We start from the raw sequence: 27,186 nt of genomic DNA, 5'->3' as shown, positions 1-27,186 counted from the left end.
TACTCTTAGCTTAAGTCAGAGTTTATGGCTCTGTTTTGTGGGATATTACAGATAAACGGGCAGAACATGCTTTGCTGTTGGGAGGGTAGCACACGTAAAGTTCAGATATGAATGAATACCAATAACCAATGACTTCAGTACAAACAGAATATGTTCTCTATTTTGAGGAAGATCATCTTCCCAAAAACACACCAATGACTAGCCAAGAGCAGAAAGGACAATGGGGTTGTGATGAATGGGTCTTCAGTTTTCTTCTTTCCTACTGGAGTTATTTACCGGGTCTGCTATGTGTACTGGGGGTTTAGCAGGTGGAGTGTGGAGAGAAATGCCAGGTGTTCACTTGATATAAATGAAACGCAGCATATAGCATGCTATGCGTCTTGCAAATGGCTCCCAAAGAAAGGGTGAAATTGCATTTTTATTAAAGCAGTTTGTCAGGCTTCCTTCGAAAGGCTTACCTTCTTCCTCCTGGCTTTGTAATAAATAACCCCAGGCGTTTAGAATAGCAATGTTTTACAGCAAGTTTAAATGTGTTTTAGAGAGAGACCAAATTTTAATGTAAATAAATATCTGGAAATTTTAAATATAGTAAATTTTTTTTTTTTTAATGTTCATTAATTTATTTTCCAAAAGGTGTTTTAAAAGTTGAATGGTTAGAATCTTAAGATTATAGGACACACAGGCATAGTATTTCATGAAGCAAACGGGTGATGTCAATAGTGGGTGAGGGTCAGCTTTTTATATTTTGTAGTAAATAAGAACGTCATATCCAGTTAGTCCACACTTTAAAACGAGCAACTATCCCACAGATAGTCCAACATAGAATGAGTCTTACCTGTAGCTTCCACCATTCCTTCTAATATGACCACAATTTCCAGTTCCTCCTTGGGCAGCTGGGCTTTGGAGATCTCCCAGAAAGGACTCTGTTGGTTAATTTCGTGGCTAATGATAAGCGGTGACACCAGAAACAGACGGTCATCCCCAGTGTAATATCCTACGTTGATATCCGTCTGGTTCAGGGGGATGAACTCCCCTTCTGAGGTCTGTTTGGATTTGATCAACTTGGCTCTGATGGAAGCTTCCACAATGTGGGAATTCCTCAGGTCCCCTACCCGGAACATCAGGCACAGTTTCCCATCCCTCATAGAGATCACGGCATGGGTGGAAAAGACCAGGGTTTCTGCCCTCTTCTTGGGTTGAGATATTTTTACAAACATACATCCCACCATGAATGCATTGACAATGGACCCCAACACAGACTGGATTAAGAGGAGAATAATTCCCTCTGGGCACTTGTCCGTGATGACCCGGTAGCCATACCCGATGGTGGTTTCTGTCTCTATTGAGAATAAGAAAGCAGAGACGAACCCGTTGAGGTTGGTGACACAAGGAGTCCACGAGGGGTCCTCTATGTGGTCCATATCTCCTCGGATATAAGCAATTAGCCACCAGATCATTCCAAAGAAGAGCCAAGTCACTGTGTAAACCATGACAAAAATCAACAAGTTGAATCTCCACTTGAGGTCCACCAAGGTGGTGAAGATATCAGTCAGGTAGCGATACGTCTCCCTCACATTGCCATGGTGGACGTTGCACTTCCCATCCTTCCTCACGTACCTCTGAATTTTCCTTTTGGTCCGATCTCTGCTGATGTGTCTTGGCAGGTCGTCTCGAGCTTGCTTAGGCAACTTTGGCTGGTGAATGGCCACAGGACTCTCCACGTCCTGATCCATGGAGTCCCCCTCCAGGACGTTAGCTGATGGTTTCAAGAAAAGAAAAGAAAGCCCAAATGAAATGCTGGCTCTTTGAGGATCACGGAAATCACGTATTTTTGCAGATGGTGGTGAAACACAAAAATACCATTTGTGTATCTACTGACAAAGTAAACTAAAAACGAAACCACTGGCCTTTGAGTCAGTTCAGACTCAGGGCAACCCCATGTGTGCAGAGTAGAACTGTGCTCCATAGGGTTTTCAATGGCTGATTTTTCAGAAGCAGATTGCCAGGCCTTTCTTCTGTGGTGCCTCTGGATGGATTTGAACCACCAAATTTTCTGTTAGCAGCCAAGCGCTTAACCGTCTGCATCACCCAGGGCCTTTTACTGACAGTAGATGAAGCCTTTTTGATTTGGCATCATCCTTCGAGAGCTGTAGTTGACTTGGACTGCTGCACCCTGTGATCTAGCTTGTGTAAATACTTCACCACCCTTCCCTTCAGGACAGAGCTTACTGCTGATACACTGTCTTCCTGCTGGCAAGTTTCTGCTGCGTCAGCTGATACATCTAACCGCCATGCGTGGAGTGGGAGAGGCAGTGTGCTCTGGGGGAAACAAGACATCTTTGGTTTCAGGCAATCTTTGCTCTATCACTTAGCAGCCGTGGGCTCTTGGACATGCTGTCTAAATTTGCCAAGTCTCAGTTTCCTCATTTACAAAATGATAGTCACAAAACCCAACTCATAAGGTTGTCATAAGGTTTAAAGAAACCACACATGTGACAGTGCCTGGCATGAAACAGACACGTAATAAGTGTTCCCTTGTGACTTGTTTTCATATTCAGTTCCAGTGTTTTAAGTGAGCTCTGTGAATTGCCAGTCAACTGTCAGGCTTTTTATTTTCTTGTTTTTTGATGGTACATACGTATGCATTGTGCTTTAATGATCGATTCGATGTAAAGGTTAAAAAAAAAGTGTTGGAAAGTATTTTCTCTCTTTTTGTGTGTTTATACATTTGATTTGGTTTCTGCCTCAACATTTCACATCTGTATTTTCTTCCTGATGACCTTCATGATTAATACATTGGCACAATCATTACTTAACAATGCATTAGGAAAACTCCCCTGGAATCTGAGTGCGCAGGGAAATTTGGAATTGATCCTCCTATTAAATACATGTAAGCCACTGTATGAAATGACTTGTTCAGCCAATAATTTTAAGGCTTCCTAAAAGTTTCATAACAATTTCTTCCCCTCAGCCTTTCATTCTATGTCCTTTGACTCTGCCGTGAATTTCCCCTATAATAACTACGGTTTCCCCTTGGTTAAAGGAGAAATGCAGTCGGATGAGAAAACATCATTTATCTGAATAAGGAAATAGCCGGAGACGGGACCTGAGTGGTACCAACTTAACTTATACATTGACCTTTCTTACGGTTGGTTAGTTTCTTTAAAAATCAATCCCATAGATCTGTTTTTATGTTTCAGCCCAAGGAAGAAACAGCCTCTGGTCTGCAGAGGCTGCTTCTGTGTTTGGTAGCTTTGATTTTTAGATCAACACCCTAAATAGCCCCTAACTTGTAAAGGAGCAGCTTTGCTTTCTTTCCTTCTTAGAACAGACTAGGGACAGGAGTCAGAGAGAGGCAGCTGGGTTGGGAGTAGCTGGAGGCGGGGTAGAGTGTTTGCATGGAGGTCAAATTCAATGCCCCTGCTCACAGCTACCACCTCCCTCTCATAGGGCCATTTTTTCGGCCATGAAAGGTCATGTACGAGCGCTCCCTGCTAATTTTGCCTGGAGTGGGAGTTAGAGTCTCTAAGTATGATTTCATGTAGGATGACCTCTGGCTGGAGCTCCACAGGGTTGGGAGGTCTTGCCCATAAGAGCATTTCAAGAGCACAGGAGGCTGGCGTGCACCCTTGCCTTGATCACCGTCAGCTGCCTGACAGTGCCAATGCCACCCCAAGCCCTGGGCTCTCTTAGTCCTAACGTGGCAGAAGACAGTTCGTCAGATTGCTGTTGTCATTGTTAGCTGCCGTTGAGTCCATTCTGACTCATGGCGACCCCATGTGCGCAGAGTAGAATTGCTCCGTAGGGTTTTTAAGGTTGTGGCCATTTGGAAGCAGATCACCAGGCCTTACTTCCGAGGCTCCTCTGGGGTGCGTTTTAACTACCAACCTTTAGGCTAGTAGTTGAGCACTTGACCATTTGCAGGCAAAAGAGAATTCATCAGATTAGCTGATCCTCAGCAGTCTTTAGCGACAATTCATACTTTAAAAATGTTCTGGAGGAAATCTGTATCCCTTATATTGAAGCCCTTTCCTTTTTCTGGTTTGACTGCAACTGAAGTGGAGTCATTTGCCCTGAACCCGAGAAACCTGTTTGAAAGGGTAATGAGTGGGTAGAGAAAAGTGTTCTGGGCTTTGCTGGGGAGACTGCCAGTGGTTCCAGATCCCCCCAAGTCCTTTTCCTCCTTTTCCTAGCTCATGGCTAGATCACATTCACATCCTCTTTTGTGCTTGGGGGTGGCCTGTGATTGGCAGTGGTGTGTGTTCTTCTGGCCCAAGGCCTTGAATAGAGGATGCACTGACCTCTCCAATGCCCTTGCCCCTTCTGCCCTCTGGGAATGGATAAGGAGTCCTGGGGGGTGATGAGTCTCAAGACGGAGAAGGCTGATCCCTGAGTTATGGTAGAGACCTGCTGCCCAACTAGAAACAACAACAACAAAATGGTTGTTTGAGCTGTTATGTATTTTGGTCTCTGGTGGTTATCATCTCCAGCCTTTGGGCAGAAGTCTTATGGGCAGAAATACTGACATCTATAAGCAGATAGAAGAATTATCGGGGGACTGGTTAAGGGACAGAGCAGGGAGTGTCTAAGAAAGGCGAAGACGGAGTGTTTGAGTTTGGTATTTGTGAGAATTAGCATGTGGCTAATTGAATAGTTGTGTTTGATGTTAGGGCAAAAATGTAAATGCATATGCTATTTATGTGCCTTTTACAAACAAACAAAAATGGAAGCAAGCAAAGAAAGCCAAGCCTCCCAGTGAGTGCGGTTAGGAGGTAACCTCAGGTAAGTGGCACCCCTGCAGGTGGGGCTGTGGCTGCAGGTAAGGTGCATCCACGGGGAGACGGGCAGGCAAGGCTGTCTCCAGTGGCACAGGGGCTGGAAGGAGGGACAGGCACAGATGAGAGAAACCAAAAAAAGCCAGTGAAACGAGGGAGTGGTGCAGAGTGAAAAACCAAAACTAAAAGCAAACTAATTGCTGTCGAGTGGATTCTGGCTCATGACAACCCATGTATGTCAGAGTAGAAATGTGCTCCACAGAGTTTTCAATGGCTGGTCTTTTGGAAGGAGATCGCCAGGACTTTCTTCCGAGGTGCCTCTGGGTAGGCTCGAACCACCACCCTTTTGGGTAGTGGCCGACGGTGTTAACTGCACCACGCAGGGACTCTGGTTGGAGAGTAGAAGAGACTAAAGTAGGAGCACCAAAGGACCAAGAAGAGCAAAGGCCAGTGAGGAGGAGGGGTGCGGAGTGGGCAGGGTTTGGGACTTGAACAAGAGGGAAGGGGCAGAGCCCTGTGGCTGTGGCCAGAGCTTCGCTGAACGAAGGAGAACAAGCCATTCTAGGTCTGAGCAAGGAGCAGTACCCTCCTGGTGTGCATGCAAATGTTTGCAAGGGAAACACAGAAGGGAATGTTAACGATGGCTTTTAACTTCTCTTTCTTTTTTGGAATCCCAGGTGTGAACGTAAGAGGGAGATTTGAATTGCATTTCCAAATAGCATTTTGAGCTGCTCCGGAGGGCGAGCCCAGCTGCAGTTAGGAGAGCAGACACATGTTCTCCACGTTTCTGCACAGCCAACCACACAAACACCTTCTCACCACCCTCGCCTCGCACGGCCAGTTCAAGAACAGGCTGTGGCTTTGGCCCTCCTGGCCACGCTGTGGCCATGTGGAATGCTGGAGATGGGTTGACGAGAGATAATGCAAAGGAAACCCTTTGCTAACTGTGAAGTGCTGTGCAAATGTGTAAAAGGATGGGAGGAAGGGCTCTGAGGATTTAGAGGGTTTACTGGGAAGCCCCTGGGTGGTGCTTGTCTTAGTCATCTAGTGCTGCTAAAATAGAAATACCACAAGTGGATGACTTTAACAAAGAGAAATTTATTTCTTCACAGTAAAGTAGGCTAAAAGTCCAAATTCAGGGCATCAGCTCCAGGGGAAGCCTTTCTCTCTCTGTCAGCTTTCTCATCAACGCTCCCCCAGACGAGGAGCTTCTCTGCGCAGGGACCCCGGGTCCAAAGGACACGCTCTGCTCCTGGCACTGCTTTCTTGGTGGTATGAGGTCTCCCTGTCTTTCTGCTCACATCTCTCTTTTATATCTCAAGAGGTTGCCTCAGGACACAATCCAATCTTGTAGATTGAGTCCTGCCTTACTAACACAACTGCCACCCATTCTCCCTGATTAACATCATAGAGGCAAGATTTACAACATATAGGAAAATCACACAATATACCAGGAACCATGGCCCAGCCAAATTGATACACACATTTTTTGGGGGGACGTAATTCAATCCACAACATTGCTTGACTGCTAACCAAATGGTTGGAGATTCCAATCCACACAGAGGCACTTCAGAAGAAAGACGTGGTGATTTTCTTCCAAAAAATCAGCCATTGAAAACACTAAGGAGCACAGTTCTACTCTGACACACATGAAGTCGCTATTGAGTAGGTGTCCACTGGCAACTTGTTACTTGAGAGCTTTTTCCTGAGTTTTGCCCTAGAGTAAATAAATGTACACCTGCTTGAAAAAGCCAGTTCTCTCTCTCTCTGCTCATCTCTAGCTCTATCCTTCTCTCTCTCTTTTTCTTTCTCTCTCCTTTAGTCAGAGGATCAATTTACATAGAACCAGCTAAGGTGAGGAGCCCTGGTGGTGTAGTGGTTAAGAGCTCGACTGCTAACCAAAAGGTCGGCAGTTCAAATCCACCAGCTGCTCCCTGGAAACCCTAAAGGGCAGTTCTACTCTGTCCTATAGTGTTGCTATGAGTTGGAACCGACTTGACGGCACCTAGCAACAACAACAAAAGCTGAGGTGAAAAATAACTTCATGTTAAAATTTAACCAAAAAGAAATATTGGCAGATGGCAGAGCCACAAGTGGGAAGGAGCCAGGGCCCTGAATGACGGGAATGATGTTGTGGCATTCCAGGTTCAGCTTTGTTGCAGGGAAGGCTGACGAAGTGGCTATGGCCAATTGTGAATGCTCTCTTGTTGAAAATTTTACATTTTAAATTATGTATGAATGTTATAGGTGAAACTTCTAATGTCTAAGAAAATATTCAAAAAGGACTTTGAGAATTTTTAATGTCATAAAGAACCCTAACTGAGAAAAACGGTATAGAAGTATGCTGTAAGATCTCCAACGCATATGCTGAAAGATTGGAAGGAAACCCTCCTAAATGTTAACAGGTTAACTCTGGGTGATGGGCTTATGGGTGCCTTTGATTTTCCTCTTAAATTTTCTGATTTTTCCAAATTTTCTAGAATGAGTTTATATCACCTTTATAATCAGGGGAAAAAAAAAAAAAGAACTTTTCAAACAAAACGTTGAGACACTCTTCTGAATTCTGATTTAAGGCATTTATCATACTACAGTCTCCCTGACCCATGGTGTTTTCAGTCGCCTCATATGCATGAGAAAGCTGGGCAATGAATAAGGAAGACTGAAGAAGAATTGATGCCTTGAAATCATGGTGTTGGCAAAGAGTATTGAATACACAATGGACTGCCAAAAGAATGAACAAATTTGTCTTGGAAGAAGTGCAGCCAGAATGCTCTTCAGAAGTGAGGATGGCGATACTTCGTCTCATGTACTTTGGACATGTTATCAGGAGGGACTGGTCCCTGGAGAAGGACATCATGCTTAGTAAAGTAGAGGGTCAGCGAAAGAGAGGAAGACCCTCAATGAGATAGAATGACACAGGGGCTGCAACAATGGGCAAGCATAACAACAATTGTGAGGATGGCGCAGGACCGGGCAGTGTTTTGTTCTGTTGTACATAGGATTGCTATGAGTTGGGACAGACTCAACGGCGCCTAACAACAACAACAACATCATACAAAGAGCTAAGTAATTAAAAAGGACTGGATCTGAAGCTGTCCCATCCCATTTATCTGGAAGTTTAGAAACAGATATTTGCTTCTCCTGAATCTGAGAAAATCATAACTCAAATCCAGAGAAAGGAGCAATGGGAATACAGAATGCCACTAGGGGGCAGTGTCACAGTGAATTTCCCTGTGGCTGGCCTAGCAGCCACTGCAAGAGGCCAGCCACGAGGACTTCATGGGACTGTTACTTTGGTCTCAGGCAGCACCCTTAATGACACAGACACATGGGTTCTTCCTCATCAAAAATGACCTACATGAGCCGTCAGATTGGGCTCACTTTTTTTTTACTTTCTTTTTTTTTTCTCCTTCCCACCATGTTATGGATTGAATTGTGTCCCCCCCAAAATATGTGTTGAAATCCTAACCCCCATGCCTCTGGATGCAATCTAATCTAATGTAACGCAATCACTCGAATGCAATGCAATCACCTTCTATAATACAATCTAACATAATCATCATCTATAAATGCAATCTGATGTGATGTAATCAATCGATCATTTGACGTCATACCAGTGTAGGGTGGATCCTAAACCTAATCACTTCTGAGATTAGATACAGGCACACATGTGCACAGGCACACACGCTCAGGGGAGACAGACAGTGTGTAATGATCATCTACAAGCCAAGGAATCAAGGGACTACCTACAAAGGACTTGACGTGTCTGAGACCCTGATTTAGATTTTTAGCTTCTTTACCTGTGAAAAAATAAATTTCTGTTATTTAAAGTCACCCACTTGTGGTATTTCTGTTACAGCAGCACTAGGAAACTGAGATAGCCCCTGAATCAAAGGAATGTTGTACTTTTGCTCTAGCACTCTTTGATAGAGCGCAATTTAAAATGCAGGGCATCTTGCATGTAATGTCTATTACTGAGCTCTGAAAGGACCTCATTGTGAAAGGATTTCCTCTGGTCAGAAGGAATAGAGTTAAAATAATGTGAAAAGAGAGGTAAGGCAAAGGGGCACAGAGAAAGTATCAGCAAGATCACTCCTAAATCTGTCTTGGGCGGAGAGCAGGATGGGTTTGTTCAAGGAAGAGATGAGTCTGTGTGTCCTGATGGACAAAGGCTGGGATGTTGGGGGGCATTTGAGAAGTGGAACACATGTGTAAAAGTGATGAAGGCATGAAACAGTTTTGTCTGGGGGTGATGGAGATTCTGTGCTACTGGAATATGGTGTGCATAGGGGAAATGCAGGGAGATGAGGACAGACAGGCAGATGAGGGCCTCTGTGCCAGGCTAAGTAGATTGGTTTCAAGTTAGGGAGTGATATGATTGAATATTTTATTGTTTTAGAAAGATTCTTCTGGTGGGTCATGGTGTAGTTTATAGACTAGACTCAGGGGTTGGCCAACTTTCTGTAAAGGGAAAATAGTAAATGCTTTAGGCTTTGCAGGTAACATAGGTCTCTGTCTCATATTCTTTTCTTTTTTGGTTCTTTTTTAAAACCTTAAAGAATGTTTAACAACAAAACAAAACAAACAAACAAAAAAAAACTATTCTTAGCTCTTAGCTCACAGACAGTTCTAAACGAGGCTTCAGAGTGGATTTGACTTGCTGGGCTATAGCTTGCCGAACCCTGGATTGGTGGGGTGCCGGTAAGAAGGGGAAATGGCTAGGAGCTGAACTGAGAAGGCAGCTGTGGAGAGGGTGGAGAGGTAGTAATGGATTTGGAGGTGAATAAGAGGTGGGACTAATATAACTTAGGGACACACAGTGTGGATTGGAGCGGGTGGCAGAATGACAGGGGGATGGCAGGATGGTCCAGACAAGGAGCAATGGATTTTGGAGGGCAGAGGGCAATGCTGGTTTGGACTAGTTTAGTTAAAGTGTCTGCAGCCATCCAGTGAGGCTCTTCAGCAGGAAGTTAGGAGAGTGGGGCTGAAGCTTCGGGGAAACCTAGCCCAGGCTTTAGATTTGGAAGTTATAGGTGCATATGAATGGAAGTTGTAATTATGGGTATGAGGTTGTAATTATGAGATCGCACAGAGTGAGAAGAAAATATAGAAGACAGTATCCTGGAAAACGATTACATCAAGAAGTCAGAAGCAGAAGAGGGGCCAGAGGAGGGCTGAGAAAGTGATGGAGAGGCAGGAATAGATGGAGGAAAGAGTCCTGGCCAGAAGCCACGTGGGACTGGAGTCACAGGAGGCAGACATAAAAGGAGCATTATTCTGTACATGCTATGGGGACAACTGGTTGACCACTTGGAAGAAAAGTAATGAATCCCTTCTTTATTCCTTGTATCAGAATAAATTCCAAATGGAACAAGGATTTAAATGTAAAAAAAATAAAACAACAGAAGGACTAGAAGAAGATTTATGTTTTACAATTCTAAGCATTGAGAAGGCCTTTTTAACCATGATTTCAATCCTGAAATTATTTTAAGAGATGGATAACTTTGACAATATAAACATTTTAAATCTCTGTGAAAAAATAAAAAGTCAAACTAGGAAAAATATTGGCAGCTCATAATATACATATATTATATGGCTGATTTAGAAAAGCGATAAATACCCCAATAGAAAAATGGCCAAAAGAAATGAATAATGAACTCATGACAGAAGAAACACATGTGGTTAATAAATTTATGAAAGACTGTTCAACCATAGCAACGTAAAAGAAAAAGAAAATTAAAAAAGCTAACATTCTTTATCCTAAAATTGGCAAAATTAAAAAATAGAAAGAAAAAAGCAGTATGTGGAGTGTGTGTGTCAGAAGAATGACTGGAATTGAGACCTTGTGTATATTATCAAATATGTAAAATGGCACAGTCTTTCTGGAGGGCAGGCTGATGGTAAGTATCATAATTTACAAATAAGTATATGCCCTGGGTTAGGCATTTATTCTAAGGCGATAATTTCACAAACATTCACAAATTGTATGCACAAGGATGTATTGCAATCTCCTTATAATAGTGAAAAATTAGAAAAAAATTAAATGTTTATGGATAGAATACTGGTTAAACAAACTGCCATAGATATAATGAACAGTATACTATGTAGTCATTAAAAATGATTTTTTCAATACTTCAAGGTCTTCAAGTCTTTGTGCAAAGATCCCTTCTCAATGAAGTCCACATTTACTCTCCTTTAAAAATGGCACCCACTGCTCCCCACGGCTCAGGATCACTGTTGCTTGTGTGCCGTTTTCTTGTTTTCTGTAGGACCTCTCACTTTCCAACACAGTACAAGTTATTTACTTGTTATGCTTGGGTTTTTTTTTTTTTTTTTAAATTGTGCCTCTCCCCTGTTAGAAGAAAATGTCCCAAGGGCAGAGATCTATTTCTCTTTTATTCACAGAAGGAACTCAGGCCCCAGAAAAAGTACCTGGCACATAGGAGGCCCTCAGCAGCTACTTACTGAATAAATAAGTATGTGTTTATTTACCTGACAAGCTGTCCATGACATAGTATTCAGTGAACAGAATAAGAAATACATTATCTACCTTACATAACTGACTTCTTGTAAAAATTGTGTGTGTGTATATAGAAGAATGTTCTCCAACATGTTAATTTTGATTAATCTCTGAGTTGTAAATTTGTGGCTCTTCTTTGATTTCCATTTAGATTTTTCTATATTTAAAATTTCCTCGATATGCTTCTATCATTTAAAAAATCTTAAAGCCATTTCTGTTTTGAATAACCCAAACACATGCTGCATGGAGCTACTGACAGATGTCCATTGGACTTGGCAGTGGGGATTCAGTGGTGACCTTGGTGAAGGCGGTGTCAGCTGAGTGATGGGGTCTAAAGCCAGAGTGCAGTGGATTGAGGAGTGGTAGTCTGTGAGGAAGTGAGAGAGGATAAGTGTAGATGATGTGTTAAAAGGCAAAGAAACTGCAGGCCAGCTGGGCACAGCAGGGGCTCACACACATGCATGTGTGTATGGTAGAGGTGTGTGTATGTGAAGTGAGGGAGTTTTGAGCATATTTACATGCTGAGAGGAAGCCAAATGGGAGAGGTTGAGCATATAGGGAAGGGAGATAATTGGTGGAGTAAGGTGTTTGATGAAATCGAAGTTGATACAAAATGCTATCAAGAGCAAAGGTGGAAGGATAGGAAAGTACAGAAAAAAGAACAAAGCTTCCTCTCAGAGAGGTAAGGGATGACATGAGAGGAAGGGAGAAAGATGGGGAAAGAATTTTGGAGACATTTCTCTCAGGGTTTGTGTCATGAAGGAGCTCCAAATTGGCTCATTTTTGTGTGTGGATTTCAAGAAAACCATATTTCAGCAGATTCATTGAATTGAAGCTGCATCCATCTAGCAATGCAAATAACTGCACTCAGCATAATCACAGATCAGGCAAAGCTCTCCCCATCCTTGCTGGTCAAGAAAAGCATATATATTTTTTAAATGAAAGGAGAAGATTAGCTTCTAAAATGCATTTGTGTGTCACTTCAGGAAGAGGCTTACAAACAGCTGTGGATTGCTGGTGATGAAGCTACAGACTAAAGAAAGACTTGTCTTTTTCCATTCTATTCATTCCAGCATTTTCGCTGTATAACCAGTTACTACTTACTGATGCCTCCGGATATATTTATACATTTTTGAACTGTAGTATTGTAGACATAGATAAGAGTATGTGGGAGGACCTAGACACATTTGAGCAACAATTCAGAACTGTAGTTAGAAGTGGTGCCTGAAGTTCAAAACCAATAATTTCCTTTTGGCTCCTTGCTCTGATGCTTATCTTCCTGCATAAATTCTTATCTGACGGTTTCTCCATTGTCAGGAACTGGTGATAATGCTTGCCATTTATGTATGGTGTGTGATGTGAAGGTGAACTGGTTTTTACTTGTTCTGTACCTTGAGGTATTGTGACTATGGCAGACTATTATAGTCAGAAATCCAGACAGACTGGAAAGCTTAAGTTCATAGGTGTGTGTGTGTGTGGTAAAACAGCTCCCACATTCCACTGGGAGCTTGTAACATCTCATAAACGGCAAAGGGGTTCTCTTGAAATTTTAGCTTGTGGGCCACACAACGTAAAAACTTAATTTCGAATGTCTGGGTATCCACTGCAAGGTCAGAAGGCTGATGTGAGATGCTCACTGGATATGACTTTATAAGATGTGTGGTTTTTTTGCCTGGAGGAGAGGAACGACAGGTCACTTTGGGCTGGATGAAGGAGACAGGCATTCAACACCCTGATCTGTCTTTTAAAGAGACTTCAATAATCAGAACGGTCAATAGAACCATTAGGAACTTTTCAGGACCATTGTGCAGAGTTGTATACATTGCCCGCTACACAAGGGCACCTAGCTGAAGGAGCAAGAGGATGAAATCCAGTTTGTGCTTTGCTAGCCAAGTCCTGTGCCCTTTCACAGGCCAGCGTATACTCAGAGGAAAGGGTGCTGTTTGTCATTCACACAAAGACATGGTATGGGCTAGCAGCAGTCTTAGAATCTTGGAAGTCATTCATGACATCTTCCTCCTTCTTTATTACACATGAAGAAAGTGAGGCCCAAAGAAGTCAAGTGACTTGCCTGGAGATAGAGCCAGAGGAATCTCTGAGGTCTTGGGCTTCCAGTCTAGGCCCTTCCACATTCCATGATATCTGAAGTGATGGTTGCATCGGGCCTCTCCATCCCTCAGAGAACTTGGACTTGGTGGGCTATTTCATTCTGAGAGCAAGAACCCCTCTACTGCTCCCGACTACTCTAGTGGTGCTTGGAGTCAGCCAGACATGGGGAATACCAGCTCTGCTGCCCACTAGCCATGGGACCAGGAGCCATAGGTTCTTCATTTGCAAAATGAGATGGAATGCCTACTTTTCTGGGATGCTGGGAGAATCAAATGCATGAATGCATGCTGGGCAGTGTAGCCTGGTGTCAAGGCATTGGCTTTGGAATCACAGAGTGATTGTAAAATGAGGATAATAAGACCTACCTTGTAAGACCATGGTGAGAATGAAATAAATTCATGGAATTCATAGCAGAGACATGGTAGACATTGAACAAATGGTAGCAATTATGATAGCATCTGGGTCGAAGAAGGTACTGTATTTGTAGCTAGCATAAGCATTATTTCTATAAGCTCAACATTGTCCTGGAAACTGTGGGAAATTCAGAAGCAGTCTAAGACACAGCCTCTATCCATCAGGAAGCTAATAGCCTATTTGGCAACATAAAAGTTGTATACCTGTGTCCTATCAATGTGGAGTTGCATTCTACACTGTGCACAAGAGACCAAGAATATTCTAGCATGTCAGGGTGGTGTAAGGCCTGAAATGAAGATTCACTCTTGCTTTGACATCTAAAATCAGGAGAGCCTCCAATGGCTACTCTGCTCCCCCAGATAAGGTCCACCAACCAAACAACCTTCTTATCACTCTCTGTGAATGCTTTCTTGGGCATTTGGTGGTCTTGAGAGTGCCCAGAAAGAATAGAGAGTGTAGCAGTGAGAGGGAGGAGGAGTGAATGGAGATAAGGAGACCAGCTGACAGGAAAAGCCCAGGACAGGGAGTCCAAGGTGAGGCCTTCAACAGGAGAGGCCCTTGGATTTGGCAGCCAGGAAACCACTGGAGACACTGAATAGAGGGGTCAGGATGAAAGTCAGCCTGCAGGGAAAGATGATGAGAACGGGCTGATGCCTCAAGAGATATTTTGTCATTGGACAGAGGAGGTGGGTAGCAGACTAGACTGAGAAGCAATAAGCATGAGCCCTGGTTTTCCAAAGAGGGAGGGGAAGAGGCAGGTGGAAATGGAGCAATGGAAAATTCTGCGGTGGGGAAGAAATGGAAACAAGGACAAAGTGTTGCCCTTCCTGCCTGCTGAGGGTCTGAGCAAGGCGCAGCAGTGTTGACAAAGCCCCAACTCAGAACAATGACAGCCCTTTCCAATCCTTTCTGCTTCCTGTCGATGGGCTGTGGCCATCTTTCCTGGAAAGCCCACGAATTAGATCTGAGTTTCCAGTCTTGAGTGGAGGAGGGGTAGAAAGAGGTGAGAATGTAGTTTTTAGGTTCCCCTAGGAGCCCTGGTGGTGCAGTGGTTAAGTGCTCGGCTGCTAACCAAAAGGTCAGTGATTTGAACCCACCAGCGACTCCATGGGAAAAAGGACCTGGTGATCTACTCCTGCAAAGATTACAGCCTAGGAAACCTTATAGGGAAGTTCTACTTTGTCCTATAGGGTCACTATGTGTCGGAATCGATTTGATGACACACGACAACAGTAGAGCTGCTATATAAGTCTCCCCTCCCTCAGATTCTAGAATTGTGGCATGCCAGATCTTCCAAACACAGCTGGGTTAGCTCTAAAGCAAGGAACCAAAGCCCATTGCTGTTGAGTTGATTCCAGTTCGTAGTGACCCTATAGGACAGAGTAGAACTGCCCCATACGGTTTCTAAGAAGAGGCTGGTGGATTCAAACTGCTGACCGTTTGGTTAGCAGCGGAGCTGTTAACCACTGAGACTCCAGGTCTCCAGAGCAAGGACAGGGGAAGTTATTTCAGAACAACCAGCCCCTCCCTGGCTGATAGATACCACATTTGCTTGTAAATTTTCTGGGGTAAGACCGATTTGGACTTACTCAGACAACCCACACACGTTGTGGGTTCTCACGACAGAGGAAAGAATAGTCAATTTAAGCCCTCACGGTATCCAGGGTTCCAATTTTAGACAAATGTTTCAACCCACTTCACACAAACCCCTTTCTGTTCAGAATTCTAGCGAGTGGAAAATTGAATTCCACCTCCTTTGCTGCCCCTCTCCTGGGAACATAAATAACTCGGCTTCAGAAGAAGAAACGGTGGTGGGGCAGTTCACTGAGAGCAGTGGCCACATAATTGATGATTAAGGATAACTGATCCCCACAACTAACCACCTTTTGGGCAGCTCCACCCAGCACCAGCAAGAAAGGGGGCATTAAAGGGTATCTTGGAGACCTGGTGGTGCAGTGGTTAAAAGCTCTGCTGCTAACCAAAAGGTCAGCAGTTTGAATCCACCAGCTGCTCCTTGGAAACCCTATGGGGCAGTTCTACTGTCCTACAGGGTCGCTATGAGTCGTAATTGACTAGATGGCAACTGGTTTGGTTTGGGTTTTGATAAAGGGTATTGTCTCTGCTCTAACAAGGTATATTTTATTTTACAAGAAAACTGCCATTCTCTGCCTCATTTTCTCTCTTGTCTTCACCTTCAATGCACAATCCATAGGTCTCATGTTGCTTAACTTTGCACTTGGAGTTTAGGGTTAGCATTTCTGACTGATTAATGCCGTGTTCCTCTTTTCCCTTGAAGGCTTGGGTCCTCTGGACATATTCCAGTGATTACACTAATTCCTACATCAATAAAACAGAATTACTTTTACCTGGCTGTGGTTTAAATTCCTAGTGATACTTGTTTGGAATGTAAAAGGCCTCCATTTTGCACTTCATTAAATTTGTGTTGTTCTGGAGAAATCTGCAGTTGGTATTTCAGGGTATTTGAAGAGATGTTTGCTCTGTTCAGCCATTGGCACTCTTGTCTTTGCACTTGGAAATGGGCATTTCCTCAGCCTGGGTTTCGTGGAGAAGAAATGCACTGGATTTGGAGTTAGAAGACCTAAGATAAGCATTTGATACCTGATCGTGGGCAGTGAGCTAACTTCACATCTCTGTGTTTTTCCTATAACGCCTGCTGATAGACAGCTTACCCTACCAGCTTCCACACTGAAAAATATTCACTAGATATAATTTTTTAAGGGTGAAATAAAAACATTCTTTTGAAGGAAAGCATGATGTGTTTGTGCGCGTGTGTTTTTTGTTTTTTTTTTGGTGGTACATAAATAGGGAACAAAATATTTGGCATTTCAAGTCTTCACATGTACAGTTCAGTAACTAATTATGTTCATTGTGTTGTTCAACTCTCACCTCAACCATTCCCAAATTTTTCCATCACCCTTAACAGAACCTCAGTGTCCCCTAAGCACCTTGTCTTCTTTTCCCCCTCCCTCTTGCCCACCTCTGATAACCATGAACAAATTTTGGTCTCTATGCATTTGAAATATCTGTTCTAGATATTTCCTAGAAGTGGGATGGTAAATATTTGTCCTTTTGTGACTGACTTATTTCATTCTGCAGAATATTTTTAAGGCTCATCCACCTTGTGGCATGTATCTGATGTGTGTTTGAATGGTATCTATCAAGTGAAGTAAACTCAAATTATTCTCCTTAGAAGGCGAATGAAATATGATTTTAGACCTAAGTTGAAAGGTCCCTGGGTGGCACAAATGGTTTGTACTTAACTATTAACTAGCCTAACGGTTGGCAATTTGAACCCACCCAGTGGCACCGCAGAAGAAAAGCCTGTTGACACTGTTGACCTACTTCCATAAGATTACAGCCAAGAAAACCCTATGGTGCAATTCTACTCTATAGAATATGAGGTTGCCATGAGTCGGAATTGACTTGAAGGCAACAGGGTTTTTGTTTGTTTGTTTTTCAAAAGGTAGATTTTTATCAGATTTCCATTGATTTGAGAGCAATGTCTCACACATATGATGATGTCCCACAAGGCTTGTGTTTTCCCTGAGTTTCAGGGGAGAAAATGCCTCTCTCCTTCCTTGCTTCAGATGCGTGAGTGTGGTTCTCTCAGACTCTGCCTTCATTTCCTGGACAGCTCTGTCTTCTGTAAACTGTGCACGGTGTTGTGTGTTCTCATCAATGTGGCACTTGATTGAGGCAGGCCACAGCTTACATTTAGATCCAGCTGAGAGGGTATCCAATCTCACCTGCTTTGTTGTCAGCAGTCACCTGCATCTTAAGCGTGTTTCTTGTTTGTTTGAATCACTAATTGTTGTGCACCCTAAGGCTTCAAGGTGCCAGCAAACAGAGGTCGGAATAATTAGTTTGGTTCCTGGCTTTCTCATTTTTCCAGGCTCGAGGAGTATTCATTCTCTTCTCAAATTATTTCACTAACTGGGTATACATCAGTCACAAAGGCACACATACTGTATGATTCCATTTATATGAAATTTCTAGAGCAGGCAAGTGTATAAATACCAAAGTTTATTAGTGGTCTTCAGGGGTGGATGAGAGAGGAAAAAGGGGACCCACTGCTTAGGGGACACTGAGCTTCTATTAAGGGTGATGGGAAAAATTTGGAAATGGATGGTGGTGATGGATGAACAACAGGATGAATGTAACTAATGTCACAGAGTTGTACACATGAAGAGCGTTGAAATGGCAAATGATCTGTTATATATTTACCACGATAATAAAGAAAGAAAAACAAAAAACAACATAAGACGGGTCTCTTTCCCCCTTCTTCCCATTAGGGCTGAGAGTGGGGGGATGGTTTGAAGATATTCCAACTTTGGTGGGGTGTCTAGTAGAATGAGAAGTCTCTGGGTGTTGCAAATGGTTAAGGACTCGACTACTAGCCAAAAGGTTGGTGGTTTGAACCCACCCAGAAACGTCTCAGAAGATAGTCCTGGCGATCTGGTTTTGAAAGGTCACAGCCATTGAAAACCCTATGCGTGGCACACAGTTCTACTCTGCACACTTAGGGTCACTATGAGTTGGAACCGATTCCACGGCAATCAACAATAGCTAGTGGAACGTGGCTGTGTGCCTGTGTCTCGTCAGTTCCAGCCCAGAGCTTCCTCTCTCCCTGCCCATGGTCACTGTGAAAGTGAGAAAATTGCCGAGGCTTCAAGAGGTTCTACAGAGGGGGCGGGGTCCAGTCAGGTTCAAGGATTCTATAGAGTACAGCATAAGCTGTGAGAAATCTTCAGAACCCATTACCAAAAACAAAAACAAATAACAATTCCTCTTGAGTCAATTCCAACTCATGGCAACCTCATGTGTGTCAAAGTAGAACTGCCTTCCACAGGATTTTCAACGGCTGTGATTTTTCGGAAGTAGATCGTCGTGCGTTTCTTCCAAGGCACCACTGGCTGGATTTGAACGACAACCTTTTGGTTAACAGCTGAACGCTTAACCATTTGTACCACCCAGAGACTCCTTCAGAACCCATTATGCTCCCTCCAATCCCAGGAGCCTCTAGAAGTTGGGCTAAATCCAACTGTGTGCTGACAAACCACTCTCCAGTGAGGGAGGCGATGATTTGCTGTGTTGCCTATTTCCATGGTGTAAATGTTCCCGCTATGTCCTATTACAAACTATCACTGTTGACCAGCTCTCAAAATTCCCAGATATTCAACAATCCACTCTCATGAGCTGGTAGAGCTAGCTCCAGCACCTCACTGGATCCCATACTACATGCTAGAACCCTGGGTGATGGGATCCTGCTCTGCTGGGATGCGATGGGAGAGAGGGTGAAGAGGAAAGGAAACAGTTTAGGAAGTTTCCCCTACTCTATCTCTCTCTTAGAAAGTCCTAGAACAAGTTAATATATTCAAGACTCTGAGAAATCCTGTAATATATTGTTGTTGTTAGCTACGGTCAAGTTGGCCTCCAACTTATGGTGACCCCATACACAATGGAATGAAATGCTGCCCATTCCTGTGCCATCCCCGTAATTAGTTGCAAATCAGACTGTTGTATTCCATAGGCTTCCATTGGTTGATTTTCAGAAGGAGATCACCAGGCCTTTCTTCTTAGTCTGTCTTAATCTGGAAGTGCCGCTTAAACCTGTTCAGCATCATAGTAACACACAAGCCTCCACTGACAGACAGGTGGTGGCTGTACATGAGGTGCATTGGCCGGAAATTGAACCTAGACCTCCTGCATGGAAGGCAAGAATTCTACCACTGAACCACCACTGCCCCGCCCCCCCATAGTATACTGTATGTATGTATATAGCGTACAGTGTATATGTTCCTCCCAGCATTCCTCAGGCTCATTTGAGCAGAATAGGACAATCTATGAACATCTTGGTTCTGTGGGATTTAAAACTGGGTTTCAGAAGGAAATACACAGGTTCTGTGCATTTAAACAAATATTTGGCTTTATGGTTCCTGGAATGAATGATAGGAACACTGGAAGTTGTCAGTGCCCACACTTGGCCTTCACCATTTGCTCGGGGGCCAGCCCACCTTCCTCTCTGTTTTCCTCTGACACAGCTGAGAGCTGCCAGCCTGTGTGTTCCCGCTGAGCATCCCCTATTGTCCTCGGTGCACACGCCCACTCCCTCCCCTCCCCTTAGTAAAGAGAGACATGACTCAGTCAACACAATGAGCAGAGAAGAGAATGACATATTATCCAAACAGAGGAAGATTCTCTGACACAAATGGGAGGTTAGCTTCGACTAGACTTGCTAGACTCAGAGGGGAGGATGAAAGTAAAGTTTTAAAATAGAATCGTAGAGCCAGAAATGGGGACAGCCCAAGGCTGGCAATTACCTGCTGACGACTCATGGTGCTTCACTTTTACCCACCCAAGTTTTTTCTGGGCTGGAAACTGGAGTCATTCTCTATCTGCACGTGGTGCCGCCCCTCAGGACGGCAAGAAGCCCCCAGCCCTCAGCACTCGGAACATTGAATGCCCTTGTACATCTATTCTTTCCTCCCAGACTTCTCCCCGAAACTCTCAGATTGGTGAGCTGTGGTTTGGCAATTAGGTAGGCTGGTGCCAGCACCAGGGTGAGTCTCCAGCCCCAAAGGCTCCGTGGAACTCCCCTGACCTCTGCAGAGATGAGTGGACTCTCAGAGAGTGAACTGTGTGGGCTGCGGGGCAGAAACCACCAGTTAGTTGCCAGTTGAGTCGACTCCGACTCATGGCAACCCCGTGTGAGTCACAGTAGAACTGTACTCCATAGGGTTTTCAATGACTGATTTTTTGGAAGTACATCACCAGGCCTTTCCTCTGAGGCACCTCTGGGTGGATTGGAAGCCCCGACTTTCCACTTAGCAGCTGAGCAAGGTGGAATAGGTGCTTAAAGCCATGTCTTTGAGCAGCTCTACCTGATGGTGCTGCCTGCTGGGGAGGGTGGGAGGCTGTGAAGGGACTTCATCTGGGGGAAGCCACAGCTGGAGGCAGAAGACAAAGGGATACCTGTTCTGACTCAGGCCTAGGGCAGCCGAGCTGAGGGAGGTGGGGGCAAAAGCACCTCTTAAGGGGCTGCAGATGCTGCTGCTATTGGAGCAGGACAGAATTATGAGGGGATAAACAGACACAATCAAATGTCCTTCTCTGATGGTTAATTTTATGTCAACTTGGACCAGCTATGATGTGTAGTTGTCTGGTCAAACACTAGTCTAGATGTGGCTATGAGAGCATTTACACGTGGTTAGCATTTACAATCAGTACCCCTGGGTGGTGCAAACATGATTGGCTGCTAACCAAAACATTGGAGGTTTGAGTCCACCCAGACGTGCCTCAGAATAAAGGCCTGGTGATCTACTTCTGAAAAATCAGCGATTGAAAATCCTATGAAGTAGAAACCCAGTTTTCTGACACACATGGGATCACCATGAATCGGAGTTGGAGTTGACTCGATGGAAACTGTTTTTTTTGACCTTAAGTAAAGCAGATTACCCTCCAAGATGTAGGTGGGCCCCATCCAATCAGTTGGAGGCCTTAAGAGCAAAACCTGAGATTTCTCAGAGGGAGAAGGCTTCTGCCTCGAGGCTGTAAATAGACATCCTGCTGGCATTTCCAGCCTACATCCTGTCCTACTGATTTTGAGTACAAGACTGCTGGAATTTCCTACCTGGAGTCTGCCTTGTGAATTTTGGACTTACCAGATACCCATAATCACATGAGCCAATTCCTGAAAATCAGTCCTTCTCTCTGTATTTACATATCATATTGGTTCTGTCTCCCTGAGAACCCAGACTGAGACTTGCTATCCCCCTTGTGATGTTCCCACCTTTTGAAAGGCCCCCGGCGGCCTCTGGCTGGATTTCCTGAGGACAGAGGGAACAGTGTCATGCAGTTCCGCCTGTGGGGTGCACCGCTGGGGTGCACTTTCAGACGCAGAACTTCACCCAGGAAAGAGCCTTCTCTCCTCTTGTTCTCACTGGCTTCCTAGGTAGCTTAGAACTTTGGATGAACTTCATGTGGAATCTATAGTAAATTGTGGATTCAGGGCTGGCCTTAAAACAGATAAGTTGAAACACGCATACCTGACACTTTAGGGAGGTCTTCAAGGCCTGTCTCTATCATTTTGGTTCCTTAACTTCTACTCTGGTAGTGCAATGTTTAAGAGCTACGACTGCTAACTGAAAGATTGGCAGTTCATGTTCACCAGGCACTCCTTGGAAACCCTATGGGGCAGTTCTACTCTGTCCTACAGGGTAGCTATGAGTTGGAATCGAGTCGATGGCAGCAGGTTTGGTTTGGTGTTTTTGGTTTTTCTACTCTTTGCCTACGTGTGCCAAGCCCAGTGCTAGGCTCTGGGGTTACAAAGATGAGTAAATCATGACTCCCTACTGGAAGAACTCCAGTTCTTTTGCGGCTGGAAACTAGGCTGAATGGAGGAGAGAAGGTATTATTTGAAGTTAGATAAAATGTTCTTTTCTTTTTTCTTTTAATAGACTTTATATTTTAGAGCATGCTATGGATTGAATTGTGCCTCCCCAAAATATGTGTTGCAATCCTAACTCCTGTATACCTGTAAATATGATCCTGTTTGGAAATAGGTTTTCCTTTGTTATGTTAAAAAGATCATACCAGAGTAGGGTGGTTCTAAATCTAATCACTCCTGAGTTATAAAAGGAGCAGGTTAGACACAGAGGGGCACACACTGGGGAAGACAGATGCTATCCATGCGAGGATCGCCAAGAACCAAGGAACGCTTGGGGTGACCGACAAGTAAGGGATCCTGATTTGGACTTTTAGCCTCCAGACTGTAAGAAAATAAATTTCTGTTCTTTAAAGTCACCCAGTTTTAACATCTGTGTTACAGCAACACTAGGAGACTAAGGGCAGTTTAAGTTTACAGAAAAATTGTGCAGAAAGTACAGAGAGTTCCCATATGCCATCTTTCCGCCTGCACACAGTTTCTCCTCTTATTGGTGTCTTGCATTGGTGTGGTACATTTGTTACAATGGACAAAACCATAACAATACATTATTATTAACTAAAGTCTGCAGCTTACATTAAGGCTCACTCTTTGTGCTGTACAGTTCTATGGGTTTTGACAGATGTATAATGTCATGTGTCCACCATGACAGTAACATGCAGAATAGTTTCACTGCCTTAAAAAATGGCCTGTGCTCCATCTATTCATCCCTCTCCCTTCCCCCTGAACTCCTAAAAGCTAAATATAGGCTTACTACACGATCCAGCAATAACAGTCCTAGGTAGTTACCCAAATCTGTTGAAAATGTATGTCCACATATAAACTTGCACACAACGTTCATAGCAGCGTCATTTCTAACAGCTGACACTTGGAAGCAACCAAGATGTCCTTCAATAGGTGAGTGGATAAACAAACTGTGGTACATCCATACAATGGAGTATTACGCAACAATAAAAGGAATGAGTTATCAAACTACGAAAAAAACATGGAGAAACCTTAAATGCATATGTGAAAGCAGTGAAAGAAGCCAGCCTGTAAAAACTACATACTGTATGATTCCAATTATATGACATCCTGGAAAAGATAAAGCTACAGAGACAGTATAAAGAGCAGTGGTTGCCAAAATGTTCTTTTAAGAGTTGGTTTGGATGGCAGAGACCTAGGAGTCCACCATCTCTGGAAGGTCATGCTTCTCGATCTGCATTAAAACCTGAGAACCGGGTGGTGTTGCATGAGCCACTGGGAGATAAAGCACGTTGAGGACATTTGCACAGGAACACTGCCTCCAAGGGGAGATGGAGAGGCACCAGGCAGGGGAAACTCCCCCCAGCAGCAGGAGAGGCCTGCCCCCTGGTCCTGTTAATAGCCTATTGACCTCTCTGGTCTGCAGCATCAACAATCCCACTTCAAGCCAGGCTGAACATCTGGCAAGTCATTAATAACCAGTGACTGTGATGAATGCACATAAGCTCCAACTGACTTTAGCATTTCACACTTATCCAACTGGAGGCACCACCTTAATAATATCCTTATGCAAATTAGACGTGAGCTGCCACTCTGGGCTATTGCATTGACTGGGTGGCACCTTGCTTTTCATCTAGGATCAGTTTTGTAACAAATGACTTGGTGCACACTACGCTTTTCCTCTTGTGAAGGCTAGCTACCTTTCCCTTTTACTCTTTGTCTTAGTCATCTAGTGCTGCTGTAACAGAAATACCACAAGTGGATGGCTTTAACAAAGAGAAATTTATTCTCTCACAGTCCAGCAGGCTACAAGTCCAAATTCAGGGCATCAGCTCTAGGGGAAGGCTTTCTCTGTCAGCTCTGGAGGAAGGTCTTTGTCATCAGCCTTCCCTTGGTCTGGGAGCATCTCAGCCCAGGAACCTCGGGTCCAAAGGACGTGCTCTGCTCCCAGCACTGCTTTCTTGGTGGTATGGGATTCCCATGTGTCTCTGCTCACTTCTCTCTTTTATATCTCAAAAGAGATTGGCTTAAGACACTATCTAATCTTGTAGACCTCATCAGTATAACTGCCGCTAATCCATTGTATTACATCATACTGAGAGAGTTTACAACACATAAGGAAATCACATCAGATGATAAAATGGTACACAGTCATACAATACTGGGAATCATGGCCCAGCCAAGTTGACAGATATTTTCGGGGGACACAATTCAATCCATGACACTCTTTAACGTTATTTTCCTGTGCTGGCATTGATGTGATTGAATCGCAGAGTTTCCTTTGAAAGCACAGTGCGTTCTTTCCTCTCAGTTCTCATTTTATGTCAGAGAAGAATGCCGAGAGGACAGCGATTTATTTTCTCCTTGGGTGCGTTTGTTGTTGTTGTTAGTTGCTGTCCAGTTGGCTCTGACTCATGGTGACCCATGTACAACAGAACAAGAGGTTGCTTGGTCCTGCACCATCTTCATGATCGTTCGTATGCTCAAGTTTATTGCTGTGGCCCCTGTGTATTTTGAATGCCTTCCAACCTAGCGGGTTCATCTTCCAGCATTGTATCCAATAACATTCTCTTGTGATCCATAGTGTTTTCATTGGCTCATTTTCAGAATTATATCGCCAGGTCTTTCTTTCTAGTCTGTCTTAGTCTGGAAGCTCCACTGAAACCATAGTCCACCATGGGTGACCTGCTGGTATTTGAAATATCGGTGGCATAGCTTCCAGCATCATAGCAACATACAAGCCACCACAGTATGACAAACTGACAAATAAGTGGAGTTTACTAGATGAGAAAGTCTCATTTCCGGTTAGAAAGGCTAGAAGTAAACTGGATTTGTGCCTATCGTTCATTCTCTCCTTGAGACAATTCCCTACTTTAACTTGAAATACTTAGTGAGTTTTCGTCAGGCATTTCCCCTCTTCTCCCAGTGTAGACAGTGGTGTTTCTCTTGCAAGATTAAGGGCATTTGCAAAGTGAAGCAGAAGGGAAGTCTAAAGGGTGATTTCTCTGTAGTTCTCTGCCAGCTTTTTGCTTTAGTTTCTGTTTTTTGTTTGCTCAGGTATCATCTTGCTAATAGGAAGAGCTTTCCTAGCAATAAGACCTCACATTTTGCAATATCATTCGACAGCTCTGACCACAGTTGATCTGTAATTGAGTCTTCAGTGCTGGAAAGGAAAGAGGTTCTGAATGGGGACTGATCGGTTCCCTCCTACCCATTCATAGCCTATTGACGGTGAGGCCGGAGTGGCCTCCGGGGACAAGGTATGAGCATGATGCAAAGGCTCCCAGGTGGTTCTCTGTCCACCAAGCCACGAGCCTTGGCATGGGATTGTTTCTGTACAGAAAGGGGCAAATTGCTGCACCAAAAAAACCCAATTGCTGTCAAGTCGACTCTGACTCATGACGACATCATGTGTGTCACAGTAGAACTGTGCTCCGTAGGGCTTTCAGAGGCTGATTTTTCTATTTGGTAGTAGATCACTGGGCCTTTCTTTGGAGGTGCTTCTGGCTGAACTCAAACCTCCAACCTTTTGGTTAACAGTTCAGTGTGTTAGCAGTTTGCACCACCTGTCATGGATTGAATTATGTCCCCCCAAAATGTCTGTCAGCTTGGCTAGGCCATGATTCCCAGTGTTGTGTGATTGTCCACCATCTTGTCATCTGATGTGATTTTCCTATGTGTTGTAAATCCTATCTCTATGAGTTGATGAAGTGGTATTAGGGGCAGTTATGTTAATGAGGCAGGACTCAATCTACAAGATTAGGTTGTGTTTTAAATCAATCTCTTTTGAAACATAAAAAAGAGAAGCTAGCAGAGAGACATGGGGACTTCATACCATCAAGAAACAAAAGCCAGGAGAATATTGCATCCTTTGGACCTGGGGTCCTTGTGCTGAGAAGCTCCTAGACCAGGGGAAGACTGATGACAAGGACCTTTCTCCAGAGTCAACAGAGACAGAAAGCCTTCCCCTGGAGTTGGTACACTGAATTCAGACTTCTAGTCTCCTAGACTGTGAGAGAATAAATTTATCTTTGTTAAAGCCATCCGCTTGTGGTATTTCTGTTATAGCAGCACTAGATAACTAAGGCACCACCCAAAAAACTGAAAAACCAAACCCACTGCTGTAAAATCAGTTCTGACTCATGGTGGTCCCATGTGTTAACAGAGTAGAACTGCTCCATAGGGTTGTCTTGGCTGTAATCTTTACAGAAGCAGATTGCCAGGACTTTCTCTTGCAGAGCTGCTGGGTGGGTTCAAACCACCAACCTTTAGCTTAGTAGTCTAGCACAAACCGTTTTCACCATCCAGGGATTCCAAATTACTGCATGATGATCCTTTATAGCCCTAAGTGGCCTCACCTCAAGGCCATTCTGGTTTTGGGCTTGTTGAGTCCACATTTTAAGCAGACTGTGTAAAAGCTTGGGCTGAGATGTGTTTCTCATGTGTTACAGGTTGAATGTATCCCCCTAAAAATGTATGTTCATGCCCTAACCCCTGGAACCTGTGTATGTGACCTTATTTGGAAATAGGGTCATTGCAGAGGTAGTGGGTTAAGAAGAGGTCAGCAGGGTGGGCCCGTAAACTTTTCATGACTGGTGTACTTATAAGAAGAGGAGAAGAGACACAGACACAGGAAAAACGGCCACATGAAGACGAAGGCAGAGACTGGAGTGATGTGGCCATAAGCCAAGGTATGCCCGGGGCTACCAGAAGCTGCAAGAAGGCAAGGAAGAATCTTCCTCTAGAGCCTTTGGAGATAGCATGGCCTGCTTATACCCTGAATCCAGACTTCCAGCCTCTGGAGCTGTGAGAGAATAGATTTCTCTTGTTTAAAGCCGCCTACTTGGTAGTAATTTGTTTCGACTGTGCTAGGAAACTAAACACTGGGGAAGATGCCCTTGGAGGAAAGGGGGATAACTCCCATCCTGAGTGGGAGGAAA

General features: G+C 44.0%; 1 protein-coding gene across 1 annotated transcript in view; it reads right to left on the bottom strand.

Moving 5' to 3' along the window:
* Positions 1-27,186, bottom strand: part of KCNJ6 (potassium inwardly rectifying channel subfamily J member 6) — a 384,976-nt gene that overhangs the window by 133,697 nt on the left and 224,093 nt on the right. The window contains exon 3 of the mRNA XM_004389437.3: positions 836-1,756. Within this exon, the coding sequence (XP_004389494.1) occupies positions 836-1,756 (921 nt within the window). The remainder of the gene's footprint in view (positions 1-835; positions 1,757-27,186) is intronic.

Source organism: Trichechus manatus, unplaced genomic scaffold (genome assembly GCF_000243295.1).
Source record: "Trichechus manatus latirostris isolate Lorelei unplaced genomic scaffold, TriManLat1.0 scaffold00245, whole genome shotgun sequence".
Classification (NCBI taxonomy): Eukaryota; Metazoa; Chordata; class Mammalia; order Sirenia; family Trichechidae; genus Trichechus; species Trichechus manatus.
The sequence above is the reverse complement of the archived record's forward strand: the minus strand, read 5'-3'. Positions and strand labels throughout refer to the sequence as shown.